At 40.6% G+C, this 19,630-nt stretch overlaps 1 protein-coding gene across 1 annotated transcript; it reads right to left on the reverse strand.

The window, feature by feature from the left end:
• Positions 1-8,976: 8,976 nt before the first annotated feature.
• On the reverse strand, positions 8,977-10,272 carry LOC126235265 (26S proteasome non-ATPase regulatory subunit 5-like). Its single transcript, XM_049943995.1, has one exon. The coding sequence runs from the start codon at positions 10,270-10,272 to the stop codon at positions 8,977-8,979; it is 1,296 nt and encodes a 431-aa protein (XP_049799952.1).
• Between the last annotated feature and the right edge of the window lie 9,358 nt (positions 10,273-19,630).

Genomic DNA, 19,630 nt, shown 5'->3' on the forward strand with positions numbered 1-19,630 from the left:
TGCGAGGATATGTTAGAGAATTTGGAGAGAACTTCTTTAGTGCTGATGGGAAAATATTATTTTGTACACTGTGTGAAGTTAAAGTTAGTGCAGAAAAGCGCTTTAATGTGCAACAACACTGTAATACCGCTAAACACAGCAACTATGTGGAACGAAGTGCTGAAAATAACAGCAGGCAAACGTTGTTACTTGAACAGACAGGTCAATCGTCAACTGTGAAATCATTCTGCAAGGATTTGTGTGAGATGATGGTGTCCTGCAACATCCCATTGGTAGAACTGAAGAATCCACGCTTCAGACGGTTCTTGGAGAAGTACACAACACATCCAGTTCCAGATGAATCTACACTGAGAAAGAACTACACTCCTGGAAATTGAAATAAGAACACCGTGAATTCATTGTCCCAGGAAGGGGAAACTTTATTGACACATTCCTGGGGTCAGATACATCACATGATCACATTGACAGAGCCACAGGCACATAGACACAGGCAACAGAGCATGCACAATGTCGGCACTAGTACAGTGTATATGCACCTTTCGCAGCAATGCAGGCTGCTATTCTCCCATGGAGACGATTTTAGAGATGCTGGATGTAGTCCTGTGGAACGGCTTGCCATGCCATTTCCACCTGGCGCCTCAGTTGGACCAGCGTTCGTGCTGGACGTGCAGACCGCGTGAGACGACGCTTCATCCAGTCCCAAACATGCTCAATGGGGGACAGATCCGGAGATCTTGCTGGCCAGGGTAGTTGACTTACACCTTCTAGAGCACGTTGGGTGGCACGGGATACATGCGGACGTGCATTGTCCTGTTGGAACAGCAAGTTCCCTTGCCGGTCTAGGAATGGTAGAACGATGGGTTCGATGACGGTTTGGATGTACCGTGCACTATTCAGTGTCCCCTCGACGATCACCAGTGGTGTACGGCCAGTGTAGGAGATCGCTCCCCACACCATGATGCCGGGTGTTGGCCCTGTGTGCCTCGGTCGTATGCAGTCCTGATTGTGGCGCTCACACGGCGCCAAACACGCATACGACCATCATTGGCACCAAGGCAGAAGCGACTCTCATCGCTGAAGACGACATGTCTCCATTCGTCCCTCCATTCACGCCTGTCGCGACACCACTGGAGGCGGGCTGCACGATGTTGGGGCGTGAGCGGAAGACGGCCTAACGGTATGCGGGACCGTAGCCCAGCTTCATGGAGACGGTTGCGAATGGTCCTCGCCGATACCCCAGGAGCAACAGTGTCCCTAATTTGCTGGGAAGTGGCGGTGCGGTCCCCTACGGCACTGCGTAGGATCCTACGGTCTTGGCGTGCATCCGTGCGTCGCTGCGGTCCGGTCCCAGGTCGACGGGCACGTGCACCTTCCGCCGACCACTGGCGACAACATCGATGTACTGTGGAGACCTCACGCCCCACGTGTTGAGCAATTCGGCGGTACGTCCACCCGGCCTCCCGCATGCCCACTATACGCCCTCGCTCAAAGTCCGTCAACTGCACATACGGTTCACGTCCACGCTGTCGCGGCATGCTACCAGTGTTAAAGACTGCGATGGAGCTCCGTATGCCACGGCAAACTGGCTGACACTGACGGCGGCGGTGCACAAATGCTGCGCCGCTAGCGCCATTCGACGGCCAACACCGCGGTTCCTGGTGTGTCCGCTGTGCCGTGCGTGTGATCATTGCTTGTACAGCCCTCTCTCAGTGTCCGGAGCAAGTATGGTGGGTCTGACACACCGGTGTCAATGTGTTCTTTTTTCCATTTTCAGGAGTGTATTTATCCGTATGCTACAATGATGTGCTCAACAAAATACGAATTACTATTGCTGAGCAAAAGATCTGGCTGTCGACATATGAAACTACAGATGTTAGTGGGCGATATATTGCAAATGTTGTTGTTGGTGTTCTAAAAGTTGATGGCCCTGGAGATATGTTCCTACTAACGTATGAAACTCTCGATATAGTAAACAATTCGACGATTGCTATTTTGTTTGACAACTCTCTGAAGCTACTGTGGCCGGATGGTGTGAAAGGAGACAACGTTTTGCTGCTTGCAACAGATGATCTTCATATACGGCTAAAGCAGCCAAGGGGCTTCAGATTCTCCACCCCAGTATGGTGTACGCCACTTGCCTTGCACATGCGTTGCACAGAGTTGCTGAAGAGGTTCTATCAAATTACCCTGACGTGGACAAATTAATTTCCTGTGGAATCTATGCGAAGGCACGGGTGCAGAAATTCAAGGAACAAGCACCTACAACGCCCCTCTCACATAAACCTGTTCTTACACGATGGGGTTCTTGGCTTAATGCTGCTGAGTATTACAGCACCAACTGCACCCAAATAAAGACAATCTTCTGTGAACTTGTTAGCGATGAATCAAATGCTATCAAAATTGTGAAAGAAGTTTTTTTGTCTCGAAACTTGGCATACATCAACGCCAATTTTTCAGTGATATCAAAAACCATCAAACGATTGGAAGCTGTTGGCACTCAGCTATGTGAGGCCCTGAGTATTGTGCAACATGTGCAGAGTGAGTTGGGTCGAGCTCGTGGCCATGTGGCTGACAAAGTGAAAACCAAATTGCAAAGTGTTCTCCAACGGAATCCTGGATATGCTACACTGTGCAAAATTAGTGACAGTCTTTCAGGGAATGACGCAACATTTGAAGACACCGAAACAAAGCTGAACTCCAGTGACCTGGCTGCCTTCAAATACGCTCCAGTGACGTCTTGTGGAGAGGAGCTTTCCCAGGTACAAAACTATCCTCAGCGACAACCGCAGATCTTTGACAATGGAAAACCTGAAAATGCACCTTGTGATCCAGTGCAACTTTGCAGATACTGAAGATTGACATACAGTATTAAATAACGTGAAACGCTTTAAATACTATATAGAAATAAAAACATTATTTTACTGTTTCGATAGATGACCTTTTCACTGTACTTTGTGTTTAGAAAATAAAACATTCAGACATTCAAAAAATAGGTGCAATTTAGCCACAAACCCTACAGAAAGAAAGAACTATACTTAAAATATTTTGAGAACTGAATTTTGTATTACTTTATGGTGAATAAAAAATTAAATAAACAAACAAGAATGCTTTACATAAATTTCTATTAAGTCATATTTTATTTTTTAAGCTCATATTTATTTAAGTTTTAGATCATATATGCTTGCATATTTCACTGTTTTTTAGGTCATTAAAATTATTGCAGACATGTATATGTCTTTTTTCTGTTCTTATTTATTTTCGTTGCCTTCAGTTTTTATCATTATAATTCGTGACTAAGTGATTAATCGCATGAACTGTGATTGCAGTTCTATCGTATTCGTTTGTTCACAAATATGTTTAATTGCATTGAAGCACAGGCCATAGATAACACTGCGCATCACAGCATTACACTAAAACCAACATCTAAGTCACGTGACTCGGGACAGAACACTGAGTTTGTCGTTAAGGTCTGTGAGGAGTTGAGTTGACAGTTAAAAGTTTTTCTCGTTCATAGAGGAAAAGAAGCACTGATTTTTAACAATCAAACAATTTGTCTTGTTGCTTTTACACATGTAGGAATGCAGTTACCCTGGTATCTCCTAAATTTCTAATATTAATGCGATTATAATCGTTTTTAAAAGTGGCCATGTGAAACGTAGTCCCTACTGACAGGTCTGTTTACCAGCAAGAAAATTACAGTTCTTTAGTAAATACTTGTTTTTGTTCCACTGTGAGTTTTAAAGTCCACTGTTTCCACAGGAGTGAAACACAAGTATCGGTTTGGACGGCAGCATTACTTGCCTGACGATTCCACAACAAAACGTGTGAAATGTTTTATAAGAAATGAAATCCATTTATAACCACAAGGTCAGGTTTTTACGCAAAATAAGCGTTTATATTTTATGACTTTTGCCGCTTAGTGAAGCCAGTATGTAAAGCAAGTAGAATATTTCCAATTTACGTTAAAAGAATCTCCTGGGGCACCTTAACTGGTTCACTCAACAACAACCGATTTTATAGGTATAATTAACAGTCTACATTGCCAGCCGAAGTGGCCGTGCGGTTCTAGGCGCTGCAGTCTGAAACCGCGAGACCGCTAAGGTCGCAGGTTCGAATCCTGCCTCGGGACTAATGACCTCAGAAGTTGAGTCCCATAGTGCTCAGAGCCATTTGAACAGTCTACATTCATCTTTAGTTGTGTATTACGCTGTCAGAAGCAGATCTGCACCACGAAGGACTTTCATACTGCCGTAGAAACTCACTTAAGACCTGCTGGAAGTGTTTTTTTAATGCTGTGATAAGTCGTGTAGGAGCAAAAAATTCAAATGGCTCTGAGCACTATGGGACTTAACATCAGAGATCATCAGTCCCCTATACTTAGAACTACTTAAACCTAACTAACGTAAGGACATCACACACATCCATGCCCGAGACAGGATTCGCACTTGCGACCAGTAGCACCAGCGCGTTTCCTGACTGAAGCCACAGCGGTCGGCTCGTGGAAGAGCAAAATAGCAATCCAGCAGTCTGAAGCTGCTTCCAAGAGATTTTTGTTGCACATTCATATTCGTTCATCTACTAGTGTTGATTGCTCTGCCATTGTAATAAATAACGACTATGATTATATACCTTATTCAGTTTCTTACCCATTTTTCTGACTAGGAAACTGAACAAAAAACTCAAGTGCCTCATTTGGCAAATTTCATCGTGTTCTAAAATTTCTAGAACCAAAGTCTTGAACAGAAAAAAACGGAGGTGGATTATCTATTATATCCAATGATCACGTTTATCTGTGCCAAGTGGGCCAGAAAGTATTAGACAATGTCACTTTTTAATGTGAAAAACCCTTTTAAGAAATTAGTTACCACAGCTTTGCAGGACGTAGGGAATGATGCTTTCCTTCAGCTGAATAAACATGTGTCAAGCAGTCCTCCCATTGATAATCATATTCATCAACTGAAAAAAGAAGCTGTACTCACCAATTATTGTAAAATAGGGCTACATGATGAAGTGAGACTCCACATCAAGAAGCTACACCTTGCTCTAATTAGAAGTGTTCACACAAAAGTAGTTTTGTTTAATAATCACTGATTTGCTGATTGTTTTGAAAATAAAATTACATACACATGTGCACCTACAGCTGCAGAATTCAGGTCACCCGCAACTGAACTGTAGCTTTTGTGTTTCTTTGTGTGAAATAAATTAATGAATTTGAGTCCCATTCTGTAAACCTTCTCTGTATCTTTCTTAAACTCTGTTATGTCAAGAGAAATTAATGCCTTATGGTGTAATTCGTAATATCAGTTTCCAAATTTCTATACCTTAAAACTGTGTTATCATCTTAATTTTTGAAATGAGTTGACTTTTTTTCTTCTCCCTCACATGAAGTTTCCACTGTAGCAAAAATTGGATTAAATAAAGTTGATTCTAAAAGACCTGTGTTAAGTGATACAATAATTGATTTCCACAGTAGAAGGATATAAGTTTTGCATAAGTGCTGTTTTTCTGTGACAAATTAAGCCCTTGTATTATTGCCATCAGTACTTCCATTTTTCTTTTGTGTTAACTGCTGAATTTAGAATTCTGTTCTAACAGAAAATCTGCAGCCTTAACGCACATAAAGTAGCCTATTGCAGATCCTAAACAATTTACAAAATTGATAGTGATCCTGTTAAAAATGCTGTTTACCTTATTCTTCCAAGAGATGAGTTCATCTATAAGAAATAGACAATAGTATTAAGACAAACACAGTGAAGTGTTCAGGATGTACATTGCTGTCCATTTAAATGATTTTTTCTTGGATTGGGAGGGGAGGGGGGAGGGTAGGGGTTAGGCATTGCTGTTGGGATATTTTGACTCTGCTGTAAATGAGTCCTCTGGGGCAGGACACTTTAAGTAAATAAAGTGTTTGGGTATTTGCAGTAGATAGACTCTATTCACCAGAAGTGAGCAGCAAGATTATTGTGTGATGGGGATAACCACACATTGTGCAGAATCTTTTTTAAGGCTCTTGGAATTCTTACTCCTCTTTACTTGTACTCGTTAATGGTTTTTCTTAGTGAGAACAATGTCTGCTAATTCAAAAGAAAACATACTTAAATTAACCACTCTTTTTATTACGGTACTCGAATATCTAAATTCAGTACTTAAAAGGTTCTGATGGTTACTTGGTAGGTACAAATGTGTGTTGTAACGCTGTAAGTTAAACAGTAATCCATTGCAAGCAAGACTCAGTTTTTGCAGATGTAAGTAACTATTTTGTCTGAAAATTTCAAGCGTTATCAAGTTAGTATTAAGCTACCAGCGGGAGGCAAACAGCAAGTATTTAGTGTAACTGTTGATGTGGCAGCTTTTTTCAAAGTAGTAACTTTTTTTACTTTAATTAGCAGCTGTAGGTAATGAATATAATTATGCAATATAGAGACAGGTACTTTAATGTTAATACATATTGTCTACAATTTGCTTGTTGTTACTGTAGATCTTTACTCATTCGACATCCCCGAGGGTTCTCCGTCTATGTTACATATCAAATTTTGTGCTCTGTATTAGCAGCGTAATTAACGACCATATAAGCAGAGAAGTCTTCTTTTGACCCTGTACACGTCACAAACGAATTAAAATCTCAATTGTGAAAGGAAACAATTTCAAAATCCTTGCAGAGATATTTTCATGAGTTGTAAGGATGAATATTGGTCCTTGGATGTAAAACTTAATGAATGACTGAGATTTTGAGACGACACATTGTTAACGTCTAGATCAATACACAAGTGTAATCAACGTTTTGCAATACAATACGCTTCCTATCTTGATATCGTTCAGGTATCTGTATTGGATTAAGCAAAAGTCAGAAAATATATGCGCTTATTTTGTCTGAATACATTATGCATCTAAACGAATTTCCTTTCTTACAAAAGCATACTAAAACATTTCATACATTTTCTGTTAGAAAGCTAATGCTGCACGTGAAATTGTCATTTTGTCTTCCACTCCTGTGGAAGCGGTGATCTTCAAGAATACACAGTGCAAAAAATAAATAAATTAAAAATAAATAAATAAATAAATCCCTAAAGAACAGTGATTCTGTCGCTTGTTAAAAAGAACTGTCAATACGTTTCAATTTGACCACATGTAAAAACGATAACCATTACATTATCACCAGGAATTTCGAAGAAACTAGGTTAATTGCACTACATGTGTAACAATAGTTGGATTGTCACAAATCAATACTGCTCGTTGCATTGTCACAAACCAATGCTCGATTTCAGCTATAAATGTGATAACCTGTAACTGTCAGTGCCACTTCACACAGCGTTTAATGACTTTTAACACGGCAGAGATAGCGACATGCGCGGTCTGTGTTATGTATTGTCTATCAAGGACTGCCTCTGTGTAGCGTTAACGCCATTGCTCATAGTTGTCGGGTGGAATCGGACACTACAATTAAACTCAACATTTAAAAAACAGGGTAAGGTGAGTGCACATGCACTAACGCAGATTTCCGTACTACTCTCACGCTTCACGTTAGAGGTGTATCTGGTCGCCCAGGTTGAAACTTATGTTTTGCAAGCGAAGCACGACGCTTTTCAAGAATTAACTGCCAGTTTTCAAGACATCTGTATGTTTGCCTGTCAGCTAATGCGTAAATGATGCAAATAATGTGTTGTGCTCTTGTGAATATCGTTGCGCTGAAAGATTCACGTGACTGATACAAAGTAAGAATAGGTAATTTCCAAGAAAGTTTGCCTTACGAACCCCCGGGCTGCAAAAGATATATATCGAAAGTGCGATTCTACATCGATCACGCGATTGTGGTGGCGAGCGTTATAATAAATTATTTGTGAGATGCTAGGGAAACCCAAACGATTTATGATGGTAGTAAGTGGGATGTCTGGTATTGTAGACGTTTCTTCGGCCTATTGACTTACGTGGAAGAACCTAACTCCATGCTTATGCAATGCAGAAAGTTGTTTGAATTTTTGTCGGAAATGTGACTCTATCCATATTTTTGGGGGACATTGGCAGAGTCTACCCAGGTTACGGCAAAAAGGGAATGCTTCCCGTAGCATACACATCAAATGGATTTTCTCGTGACAACGTAGACGACGAGTGAGGTAAGTTGTTTCCTTTGTAATTACAACCATTTTAGTAACGCTCTCCTTTTGTCGTTGCTGTTGTGACCACTATAAACATGCTCATAACGTCCGCCACCACAGTGATGGATTGAGAATCACACGTTCGATATACACCGTTTGCAGTCTGCGCCTTCGATAGGCAAACATTCTTGGAAATTTCCTAAGAATGCATTAGAATTCAGAGCACACACAGGTGTCATACATGTACGCATGGAAGCGCCACAATACTTGACAATGGAATAAATTTCTGAAACGTGTCGCGCTTCTCGCAAAAAAAAAAAAAAAAAAAAAAAAAAAAAAAAAAAAAAAAAAAAAAAAACTGCGTGAAATTTATTTTTAATTTATGTTCACAAAGTTCCTAGCCTTCGATAACATCATTTATGATGGGTAGCTACTTAAGTAAAAATATCTGCTGTCCAAAGTAGCTTCATCAAAAATTTTGATTTAACGTTTATTCACGTATTTATTTTTATGACTCTTGACGGATCCTCAACGATATGATCAATCATTACAGTATAGGTACATAAAAATTATATCATAATACTTACATTTCATTGCAAAAGGTGCGGGGTCGCGATACGAAAATGTATTACATATAGCATATGATATGATCACACCACAACCATAGTGACAGCAGTGTGACCATGAAAATGTGTTTGCTTGATGCAGTTTCTAGAAAATTGTAATGCTGTGTTACATGGATAGACGAAAAGCAAGTACTAGAAAATGAATAGCTTTGTCGGCTTGCAAAGGATAATGTAAAGTAAAAAATCATTTGCAAGAGTTTTTATGGAATAATCTTTTTCGAAGACCGAGAAAAAAAGGCTAAAGGGTGGAGTGAAGTTTACTCGTCTTCCTCAAACGCTACTTCAGCCTGCAGATCGACGTAGAATGGGCCCTGCTGGATGAAGGTATTCATTTTGTCAAGGGCCTCAAATCCGAATATTTCGTGAGCTGAATGCGCAGCGACGATGGTCTGCACGACGTTGTACTTGGCCTCTTTGCACAGCTTGCTGGGCTCGCCGGATCTGTCGAGCAGAAAGTCGACGAGTCCTGGGTAGTCGCGGATAAGCTGCAGCCCCCAGGGCTGGCCAGCGAGCACGCTGAGCAGCTGCAGACAGGCCATCTTGAGCGCGGGGAACGGCTGCCTGCACAACGCCACCACCACGTCCAGTGGCGAGCCGGACGCTTCCGTCGAGAACCAGCGGCTCGTCAGCGCCAGAGTCTCCTCCGACTGGTCGCTGCGTTGCAGATCGACGGCGCAGGCCATCGCGTTCAGAGCACGGACCTTGTACTCCAGGGGCAGCGTCCTGGCAAAGTGCTTGAGTCTAGCCATCAGCTCCGGCATGGCCGTTCCGAGACCGTCCAAGACGCGCTTGCCCGCCACCGGCTCAGCGACGTGACCGATCGTTTCCATGGCGACGGATTGCAACGACAGGTCGCTGTCAGGCGCAGCGACTATTCCGAACAACTTCGGCAAGACGGAAGGGCACGCCTCGTGAGCTTCGACAGGCCTCGCGTAGAAAACGCTACCGAAGAACCTGACGTAGCCGGGGAGGACGAAGGTGTCCAGTGCTGCAGGGTGGGAGGTGCATAGCTTGGCTTCGGCGTGGGTGAGTAAGCTAGCATTCTTCAGGTAGTAAAATCCGTGTTCCGTTGAAGCGATTTTGGACAGTACAGAGAGGATGTTGAATTGGAACAGGACGTCGTCACCCTTCAGTTCTTCAAGCATCTGGCCCAAGAAACCACACTCGACGCTTCTCGTGAGCGCACTGTCCAAACTAGCAGCTATGTCAGCCACGAATTCGTAGCCCCTGAGACGGTATTCGTCACTGTGGCTCATGAACTGATTCAGGCAGTGCATCAAAGGTTCGGAAAAGAATGCGTCCAGGCCGGACTTGGTATCGCACACCTTGACAAAGAAACGCTTTGCTGCTTCGGTCACAGCAGAGTTGTCAGAAAAAACACAAGGCACTGTCGTGATAAGAAAACCGTCGTCACGCAGCACTGGCACAAGAGAATCCATTTGAGCAGCACGCAATAGTTCCCTGATGGCGAGGAGCTTCACCTCTGCTGTGGGGTGTGCGATGGCCTCCTGCAGCAGCTGCCCGTATTGGGCGAGTACCTCATTGCTGTCCATCGAGCTTAGGAGACTTCTTAGGATGTCTCCTGTGATCATCACTTCGTCCATTTTACTGCTATTTAGGCACTCGAATATCGTACTGATCTGAAGGTTCCTCAAGTTTTCCTCCAGTGCGTGCTTTTCCAACCTTTTAACCGCTGCGAGCATTTCTGAAAGCACTGCCAGCCTGTCTGGCTCGAAAGGAAGTCTATCAGAAAGACGGTGCAAAACGGATGTGTCCTCTTCCATCGCCATGCACTTAGAATTTATCTCGCACAAACCTTTAACTGCCGGCGCGTGGAGTAAGCGGACAACGGTAGAAAATATTTTACAAGGAGATTATAGATAGTGCTTGCTCCATGATTAGTGCATCGCTTACTGCCCACATAGTTTAGGAATATCTATGGAGTGAACGTAATTTAGTGCTCATGTGGCGAACATCAAACCGAAATAGCCAAACCACACTGGTATGACGCTGGTGTTTTGCGCTAAGATCGAAACTTCAATATTACAAGTATTTGCTCTGTCTCCACATATTTATGTATTAGTAATAACAATGGTGCTGAATTGTTGCTTTTAGAGATCAAGATCAAAATTCAGTTACGTTTCATAGGTAAGTAAATAGGATTTGTAACTTACGTTCTTGAAAAAGAAAAAACATTTCTCTATATTTCATTCAGCAATTCTGAAGGAAAATGTCTCGTTATGATAGAATAATACAAGCGGAGGTTTTGGAATACGAGAGAGGTGGTGAATAGTCCAATACGAAACAACTGGCATCCATCAGTCTCACCTCATTAAGATGTGCAGACCCAATTGTGAGAGGAATTTGAAACAGTGGTTTACTAAGCGAGGAAAAGTGAGGTCAGTTTCTTTATGAAAAATACATCCTTGGAAGAAATTAAATGTGTAATGTCTTCACTTATGTTGTTCCAAAAACCATAGCATTTCTCAGTTCACCAGCTATTGATGACCCTTAAAAATTACATTCTTTCATTGAAAAAGTCTGTAGTTAGGGGAATAACATGGTAGATAATGAAGTTCTGCATAATAATGATATGGCAAAATACTCTTCTCTTTGCATGCTGTCATTTGCCAAAATCTCATTTTGATATCTCAAACCATTTATGAAATATGAGGAATGTTGTGGTTATTACACTCTGACTTTATCGCTGGCATGGCGTGATCAGAAACTAGTGTGCTACGTCAGATCTATTTTCTTGAAATGGGTGACAGGTAAGAGTCCTCCACCCAAGTCTAAAGAAAAATTCGATATGTTGGCTAAATTTCATATACAGTAACATATTATGTAACATGCAGCACATGCAAAATCATAGCGTCCCCCATTTTTCACTGCAAACTTTTTCTAATTTCTCACAGTGTCTTACTTACACATACATATCAAAGAAACTATGACCATTAATGAAATGATGGGCACATCAGCATGAACCTGACATGTAAAGCTACGAGTAAAGCAGAAATTAATTTTTTTATCAAATTGTTTCTGTAAAATTGTTAGAGAAAGGCTGCAGGGCATGTGCCTCGATTCTGTCATCACTGACAAGCTGAAAGGTGACAGGCAATGTCGGCCTCCCCTTCTGAACAAATGAACGAACTCACCCAGCGCTTTGGACGAAAACTGGTCACTTCGCATTGGCCACTGTATCCTGTGCGGACAATAAACATGATTCACTGTTTGACCAAGAGGAAAGAATTCAAAATGTGCAGTTCCATTAAAGTCTAAAAAAAGAGAGAAGCCGTTTGACACTGGATTCAGACTGATGACTACTCTTTGATCATGAAAACCATTTGTAACATTGTGTTGGGCGCAAAGCATCATCTCTGGAAGCTTGTTTGTTGAAATGTTTCTGTAAAAGTTTTCCCCAGTTTCACATAAAATTTTATGTTGCATCTTTGTTCCAGAAAATTGCACATGTCAAAAATCGCCACCAACACTTAAATACATTGTGCTCAGACAGCAATATCATGAAAACTAAATGACATATCAACACTCCAAAAGCACATGGTAAATAGAGGAGGTAGTGAGCGAGGCAGTGCTGCCAATCATGTGTCACTAAATATCTCTACTGGTGTGTAGTTCAAAATGTTTGGTTATTTTTTTAACAGACCTCGTACATGTTTGTTTTTTTTTGAAAACAGATATCATTCAAACTGTGAGATGTGTGTGTTGATATTGTGCTGATGATTATGCTATAACCTAAATCAACCATTCCATTTATGTATGGTGCGTGGTAAGAAGGAGTATATGGACTCCAGTTCCAATGATTTTACTGTCATGATAATCTCATGAGTAAGACGAAATGAAATGTTGTTTGACTCTTCTTGGAATTTTAGTAGTAAACTTCTTCCTGATGGACAACATCTCTCTAGCAGCTATCACTGGAATTAGATAAACATCTGTGTAATGCTCTTGCACTTACTATAAGATCCCATAATGAAATGTGACACTCTTCTTTGGATCTTCCTTGTCTATCTGCTAACAGTCTCATACTAATACTTAGGAATGAGTGTCTTTTATGTCACTTGTTTTGTGGGTGAGTAGTATTTCCTTAGCATTCAGTGAATCCTCAGCTAGGCACCTCCATTTTCTACACCCTGTTTCGTGTGATCATCCCACTTTGGGTTGCTCCATATGTGTAGTCCCAGATATTTCATGGTTAGTACTGTTCCCAGTGGTTTGTCATCAATAGCATAAACTATCAATGACAGGTCTTTCTGCCTATTTATGCGCAATAGGTTACATTTTCCCCCATGAACTATGGACCTTGCTATTACTGGGGTGGCTTGCATGCCTGAATACAGATAGCTGTACCAATAGTTACAACCACAATGGAGGGGTATTTGTTGAGAAGGCAGACAGATGAGTGGTTCTTGAAGAAGGGCAGCAGCTTTTTCAGTACTTGCAAAGACAACAGTCTGGATGATTGTAACGTCAGCCACAATTTCCTTGCTGTGCTAGTACTGGAGAAACTACAGCAGTAATTCTTCCAAGGGCATGCAGATTTACTGTTAGTATCCTCTTGGGTAAAATATTCTGGGGGTAACATAGTCCCCCCTTTGGATCTGCACCTGGGGACTATGCAGTAGGATGTCAACATAAGGAAAACCAAAACTAGTGTTCTACAGGTTGAAGCATGGAATGTTAAATGATTTAATCAGGCAGGTAGATTAGAAAATTTAAAAATGGTAATGGATAGGTTGAAATTAGATATAGTGGAAATTAGTGAAGTTGGGTGGCAGAAGGAACAGAACTTCTGGTGAGGTGAATACAGGGTTATAGATGCAAAATCAAATAGTGGTAATGCAGCAGTAGGTTTAATAATGAATGCAAAAATAGGAATGTGGATAAGCTACTATGAACAGCAGAGTGAACACATTATTGTGGCCAAGATAAACACGAAGACCACACCCATGACAATGGTACAAGTTTATATGCCAATTAGCTCTGCAGATGATGAAGAGACTGAAGAAATGTATGATGAGATAAAATAAATTATTCATATAGATAAGGGAGACAAAAATTTAATTGTGATGGGGAACTGGAATTCCATAGTAGGAAAAGGAGGAGAAGGAAAAATAGTAGGTGAATATAGAATGGAAGAAGGGAATGAAAGAGGAGGCCACCTTGTAGAATTTTGCACAAAGCATAATTTAATCATCACTAACACTTGATTTAAGAATCATGAACGAAGTTGTACAAGTGAATGAGACTGGAGACACTGTAAGGTTTCAGATTGATTATATAATGGTGAAAGAGAGATTTCAGGATCAGACTTTAAGCTGTAAGACCTTTCTAGGGGCAGGTGTGGTCTCTGACCACAATTTATTGGGGATGAACTGTAGATTAAAACTGAAGAAATTGCAAAAAGGTAGGGAATTAAGGAGATGAGACCTAGATGAATTGAAAGAACAGGAGGTTGTTGAGAGTTTCAGAGGGAGCTTTAGGCAACAACTGACTAGAATGGAGGAAAGGAATCCAGTAGAAGAAGAATGGGTAGCTTCGAGAGTTTAAATAGTGAAGGCAGCAGAGGATCAAAAAGGGAAAAAGACAAGGCTTAGTAGAAATCCTTGGATATCACAGGACATATGGAATTTAATTGATGAAAGGAGAAAATATAAAAAAATGCAGCAAATTAGCAGGTGAAAGGGAACACAAATGTCTAAAAAGTGAGATTGACAGGAAGTGCAAAATGGCTAGGCAGGAATGACTAGATGAGAAATGTAAGGGTTTAGAATCATAATTATATCACTAGGGGAAATATAGATAACACCTACAGCAAAATTAAAGGAACCTTTGGAGTAAAGAGAAGCAGCTGTATGAATACTGAGAGTTCACATGGATAACCAGTACTACGCAAAAAAAGGAAAGCAGGAAGGTGGGAGGAGTATATAGAGGACCTTATAAAGAGAGGTGATATTGAAGATAATATTACAGAAAAGGAAGAGGACAGCTGAAGATGAGATAGGATATGCAATATTGAAAAAAGAATGTGATAGAGCACTGAAAGATCTAAATCCAAACTAGGCCCCTGGAGTAGACAACATTCTGTCAGAGCTGTGGAGAGCCTTGGAAGAACCAGCCATGACAAAACTATTCCTTTGGTGTGGCAGATGTGAGAAACAAGTGAAATACTCTCAGATTTCAAGAGGGATGTAATAATTCCAATTGCAAAGAAAGCAGTTGCTGGCAGGTGTGAATATTATCGAACTAAGTCGAGGTTGCAAACTACTAACACAATTTTGTTACAGAAGAATGAAAAATCTGGTAGAAGCTGACCTCAGGGAAGATCAGTTTGGATTCCAGAGAAATGTAAGAACACACAAGGCAATACTGACCCCACAACTTCTCTTAGAAGATAGGGTAAGCAAATGCAAATCTACATTCATAGCATTTATAGACTTAAGCTTTCTCAGCATTTGACAACATTGACTGGAATACTCTCTTTGAAATTCTGAAGGTAGCTGGGGTTAAATATAGAATGAAAGGCTATTTACAACTTGTACAGCAACTACACAGCAGCTATGAGTTGAGGGTCATGAAAGGAGAGCAGTGGTTGAGAAGGGAGTGAGACAGCATTGTAGGCTATCCTTGATGTTATTCAATCGGTACGTTGAGTAAGCAGTAAAAGAAACCAAAGAAAAATTTGGAGTAGGAATTAAAAGTTAGGGAGAAAAAATTAATATTTTGAGGTTTGCCAATTACATTGTAATTCTGTCAGAGACAGTAAAGGACCTGGAAGAGCAGGTGAGTGGAATGGACAGTGGCTTGAAAGAAAGATATAAGATGAATAGCAACAAAAGCAAAATGAGGATAATGGAAAGTAGTAGAATTAAGTCACGCGATGCTGAGGGAATTAGATTAGGAAACAAGACACTTAAAGTGGTAGATGGGTTTTGCGATTTAGGCAAAAAAATAACTTATGATGGCTGAAGTTGTGACTGGCAATGGCACGAATAATGTTTCTGAAGAACAGAAATTTTTTACTATCAGATATAGATTTTCGCATTAGGAAGTCTTTTCTAGAGGTATTTGTATGGACTGTACCCATATATGGAATTGGAACAAGCACAATAAACAGTTTAGCCAAGAAGAGAATAGATGCTTTTGAAATGTTGTGCTACAGAAGAAAGCTGAAGATTAGATGGGTAGATTGTGTAACTAATGGGGAGATACTGAACGGAATTTTGGCAGAAAGAAATTTGTGGTACAACTTGACCAAAACAAGGGATCAGTTGACAGGATATATTATGAGACATCAAGAGATCATCAATTTAGTATTGGAAGAAAGTGTGGGTGATGAAAACCATAGATGGAGTCCAAGAGATGACAACAGTAAGCAGATTCAGAAGGATGTAGGTTGCAGTAGTTATTCGGAGATGAAGAGCCTTGCACAGGATAGAGTAGCATCGAGTGCTACATCAAATCAGTCTTAGGACTGAAGACCACAACAACAACAACAACAACAACAGGCTACATTTATTTATGTTGAGGGTCAATTGACAATTCCTACGCCAACAATGTGCAGAGTTTTATCTGCTAGGAAGTCCTGACTTCAGTTATGCAGAGGTCCAATATTCAACAAACTTGTACTTTGCCCACTAAATGACACTGAGTGCAAAACTGCAATGAGTACTTTCCACAAGTTTGGAAAATGTCACCAATGTGGACATCACTATCTACGGCTCTCTAGATCTCGTGGATGAACACTGTGAGCTTAGTTCCACAAAATTACTGTTGACATTGAAGAAATTTTTGCTCTGCTCTGAAAATTAATAATTACATGAGCATAAAACTGCCTCATAATACTACCACAGATTGACACCAGTGATATAGGTCTATAGTTTTTAAAAATGGAAATAGTGCTTTACTCTCTAATAAACATTTATTGATCATCTGATTAGGGTCCAGGATACACATCAAACTTTAGTAACATAGTTCACTTACATAAACATCTGCTTACAAGGTGGAGCAGTATTGTAAAATTAATAAATTTTTACCTGACAATGAACAATTATATTTCCATAATAGGGCTAATAACATAAGCACAGACCACACTCGCCACTTCAGTGCTGGATAGCAACAATTGCTGAACTGCAATAACACCTAGGATTGCCTCTTCTCTGTGAGTACAGAAGTGACTGACGTAGATGTGTATCTCTGTTCATTACAATTAGCATGCTACAGATTTCAGCATGAGTGCATGAATAACTTCTCTGGATGTGGAATGCACTGGAACAGATTGCCTGAAGTGATGAGCTGTACATTGAAAACTACATGAGGCGGACTTCTTGCTTGCCAAAAGGTCACCATTCATGCAGATGCTGGAGACATTATGGTGCTATGGATATTCACATGAGAGAAACAGAACTCCTGGTGTCCCTTCCACCAGCAAAAAACAGAGGAACCTATTGTCCAATCACAGCACACCAGAGGCAATCAGTACCTTGTACAATGCACTACACCACCCTAAGAGATTACCTAGAACCTGAGTAAGGAGGAAGGAGCGGATGGGGAAACTCAAGATTGTTTCACAATGAATGTTGAAACAGTTGTGAGATTTCATGACAGACATCCACAAGTCAACATATGTTAAATTTTACATCTTTCTTCAAACTAGCACTGAACTAATACATCTGCCTGACAGGGCAGGATGCGAGTTCAATATCAGATTTTTTTAAAAATGTTTATGGTAGGTGGGGGTGCAGTTGCTCTCTCCTGCCACTCACTGGGTAAACTCTTGCACCACTCCATCAGCCCCAGACTATGTCATATTGGTTTGAGGAACACTACACAGACATGAGTGGTGTTCATTCGGCACTCCACATCAGCTGACCTCAACCCTGTTGCCTACATCTGTGGTGCCACCAAGTGAGATGAGTGCCCTTGGGTCTAGCTCCATATACTCTCAATGAGTTGTTAGTGGTGACTACATAGTCATAAGTGATGACTGCTCCACATTTTCTGGTCTTGGGGGCCCATGTTACCATCATCAGAGTGAAACGAATGAGGTCCTAAGTGAAACAAGCTATGGAAAAACAACAGGCAACTATTATGTGCTTTTTTGATTTCAGCAAAGCTTGTGGCACTGTTGACTTTGACATTCTACTTGCTACACTCAGAAGTCAATTATTTTTCTTCTAGTACTGTAAAATGGTTCCACTCATACTGACATCCCATCAACAGAGTGTGATCATTGGAACTAAAAGGTCAAAATGGAAGGAAGTATCAGGAGCTCACAAGGATCGGTACTGGGCCCACTACTTTTCTCTGGATATGTTAATGATGCGTCAATTATTCTCTCCCATTGCAAGTGTGACCTATACGCTGATGGCCTTCAGTTATATCCAAGTGTAAGACCTACACAGTTGTGCACAGCCATCCAGGAAGCAAATACTGATAGACTTGTCTTATCTGAGTGGGTGCAGGGCATAGGTTGAAACTTAACCTATTTAAAGTGCAAGCAATCTTAGTCACTCACACAAGGCTTATTACCACAAAGTTCAGAAAAATTCTTCCACCTTTAATCCTAAATGGCACAGAAATAACCTTTTCCTCTTCTGCAAAGAACTTGGTGTTAACTCTGGACCATCACTTACACTGGACTGAAAACACAACTGGAGTCTGTAAGAAGGTGCCAGCATCACTTCATACACTACAGAAATATACCAAGTTTTTACTTTTGAGCTTAAAAAGAAGCTCATAGAAGTCACTAATACTCCCCATACTTGACTATGGTGATGCTATTCTCCATGGGCTTAAGTATGAAAGCTCGTGCATGCTAGAACTGATAATGAATGATTGAGTGTGATGCATTTGTAACATATGCTATTTTTACCATATCATACCTGTCTATGAACAATTACCATGGCTGCAAGCCGATACATGTAAAGACTACAATACTCTATTGTCTTCTCAGGCTCTTGTTTAACTTTCTTACACTATACTGTCTGACCAGTACAGCAGAAATACTTGTACCAAACAAAGTAAAATTCTCTCTATATCATCACGTAACTCTTAAATCATTTTTTGTTTCAGGAGCCTGACTTTGGTACAATCTTCCTAAAAAATCAGAGAAATTAAATTTCTTCCAAATTTCAAAAGACAGTTAATGGCCCACCTTCTAACACAATAGCCATCTCTCCCATAAACTAGTCTGCAGCCCAATCTCATCAGTCCTCCCTCTCCCATAACTTTTCTCTCCCCCTTGTTGGCAGAGTTCTTTATTTAAACTCTGTTCAGTCTTCACAGCCACTGTCACTGTCAGTCATTTCAATCTTCTCTTCTTATTTTATCCCTCCTGCTTCTGTAATACATGTGCTATACAAATCTATATCATTCTCAATGTCCTTTACTATTGTTATCATTAATAATGTCAGTTATTATTATTATTGTTCCCTTGAATGCTTTTGTAATATCTTTGGTATGAATTGTTCAAATTCAGAAGTAAGAGAGGGCCTTAAGGCACTAACATGGTCAGGCTACATAAGCAATAAATAAATGCTACTAGGCAAATAAGTAAAATTCAATTGCTTATAAGGTTATACAGGAATAGATAATGAAAACTTACGAATCAGATGGTAGTGCAGGAACTCTGTTCTCATACACTATGCTGTGTCGCAGTACAGAACTGTTTCTTTACAGCAGCTGCTGAAAATATCAGTTGCCACTGTTCCAATGCGTTGTAAAGCATTGCAGCATGGGCTGTCAAGCATAGTCAGCAATCTCAGAAGATTGGCATACATATTTAGCAGCAAGCTAGTTTACTTGATTCATCTGGATGTGAGGTCATTGTAGGTGTAATGTTGTCAATATCTGCAATTTTGTCTTACAACACGTTAGAGAAAATGTGTTGCA

Source organism: Schistocerca nitens, chromosome 2 (assembly GCF_023898315.1).
Source record: "Schistocerca nitens isolate TAMUIC-IGC-003100 chromosome 2, iqSchNite1.1, whole genome shotgun sequence".
NCBI classification, from domain to species: Eukaryota; Metazoa; Arthropoda; class Insecta; order Orthoptera; family Acrididae; genus Schistocerca; species Schistocerca nitens.

Bases quoted from the DNA above. Each gene is read 5' to 3' on its own strand.
- LOC126235265 (XM_049943995.1), bottom strand. From the start codon at position 10,272: ATGGACAGCAATGAGGTACTCGCCCAATACGGGCAGCTGCTGCAGGAG.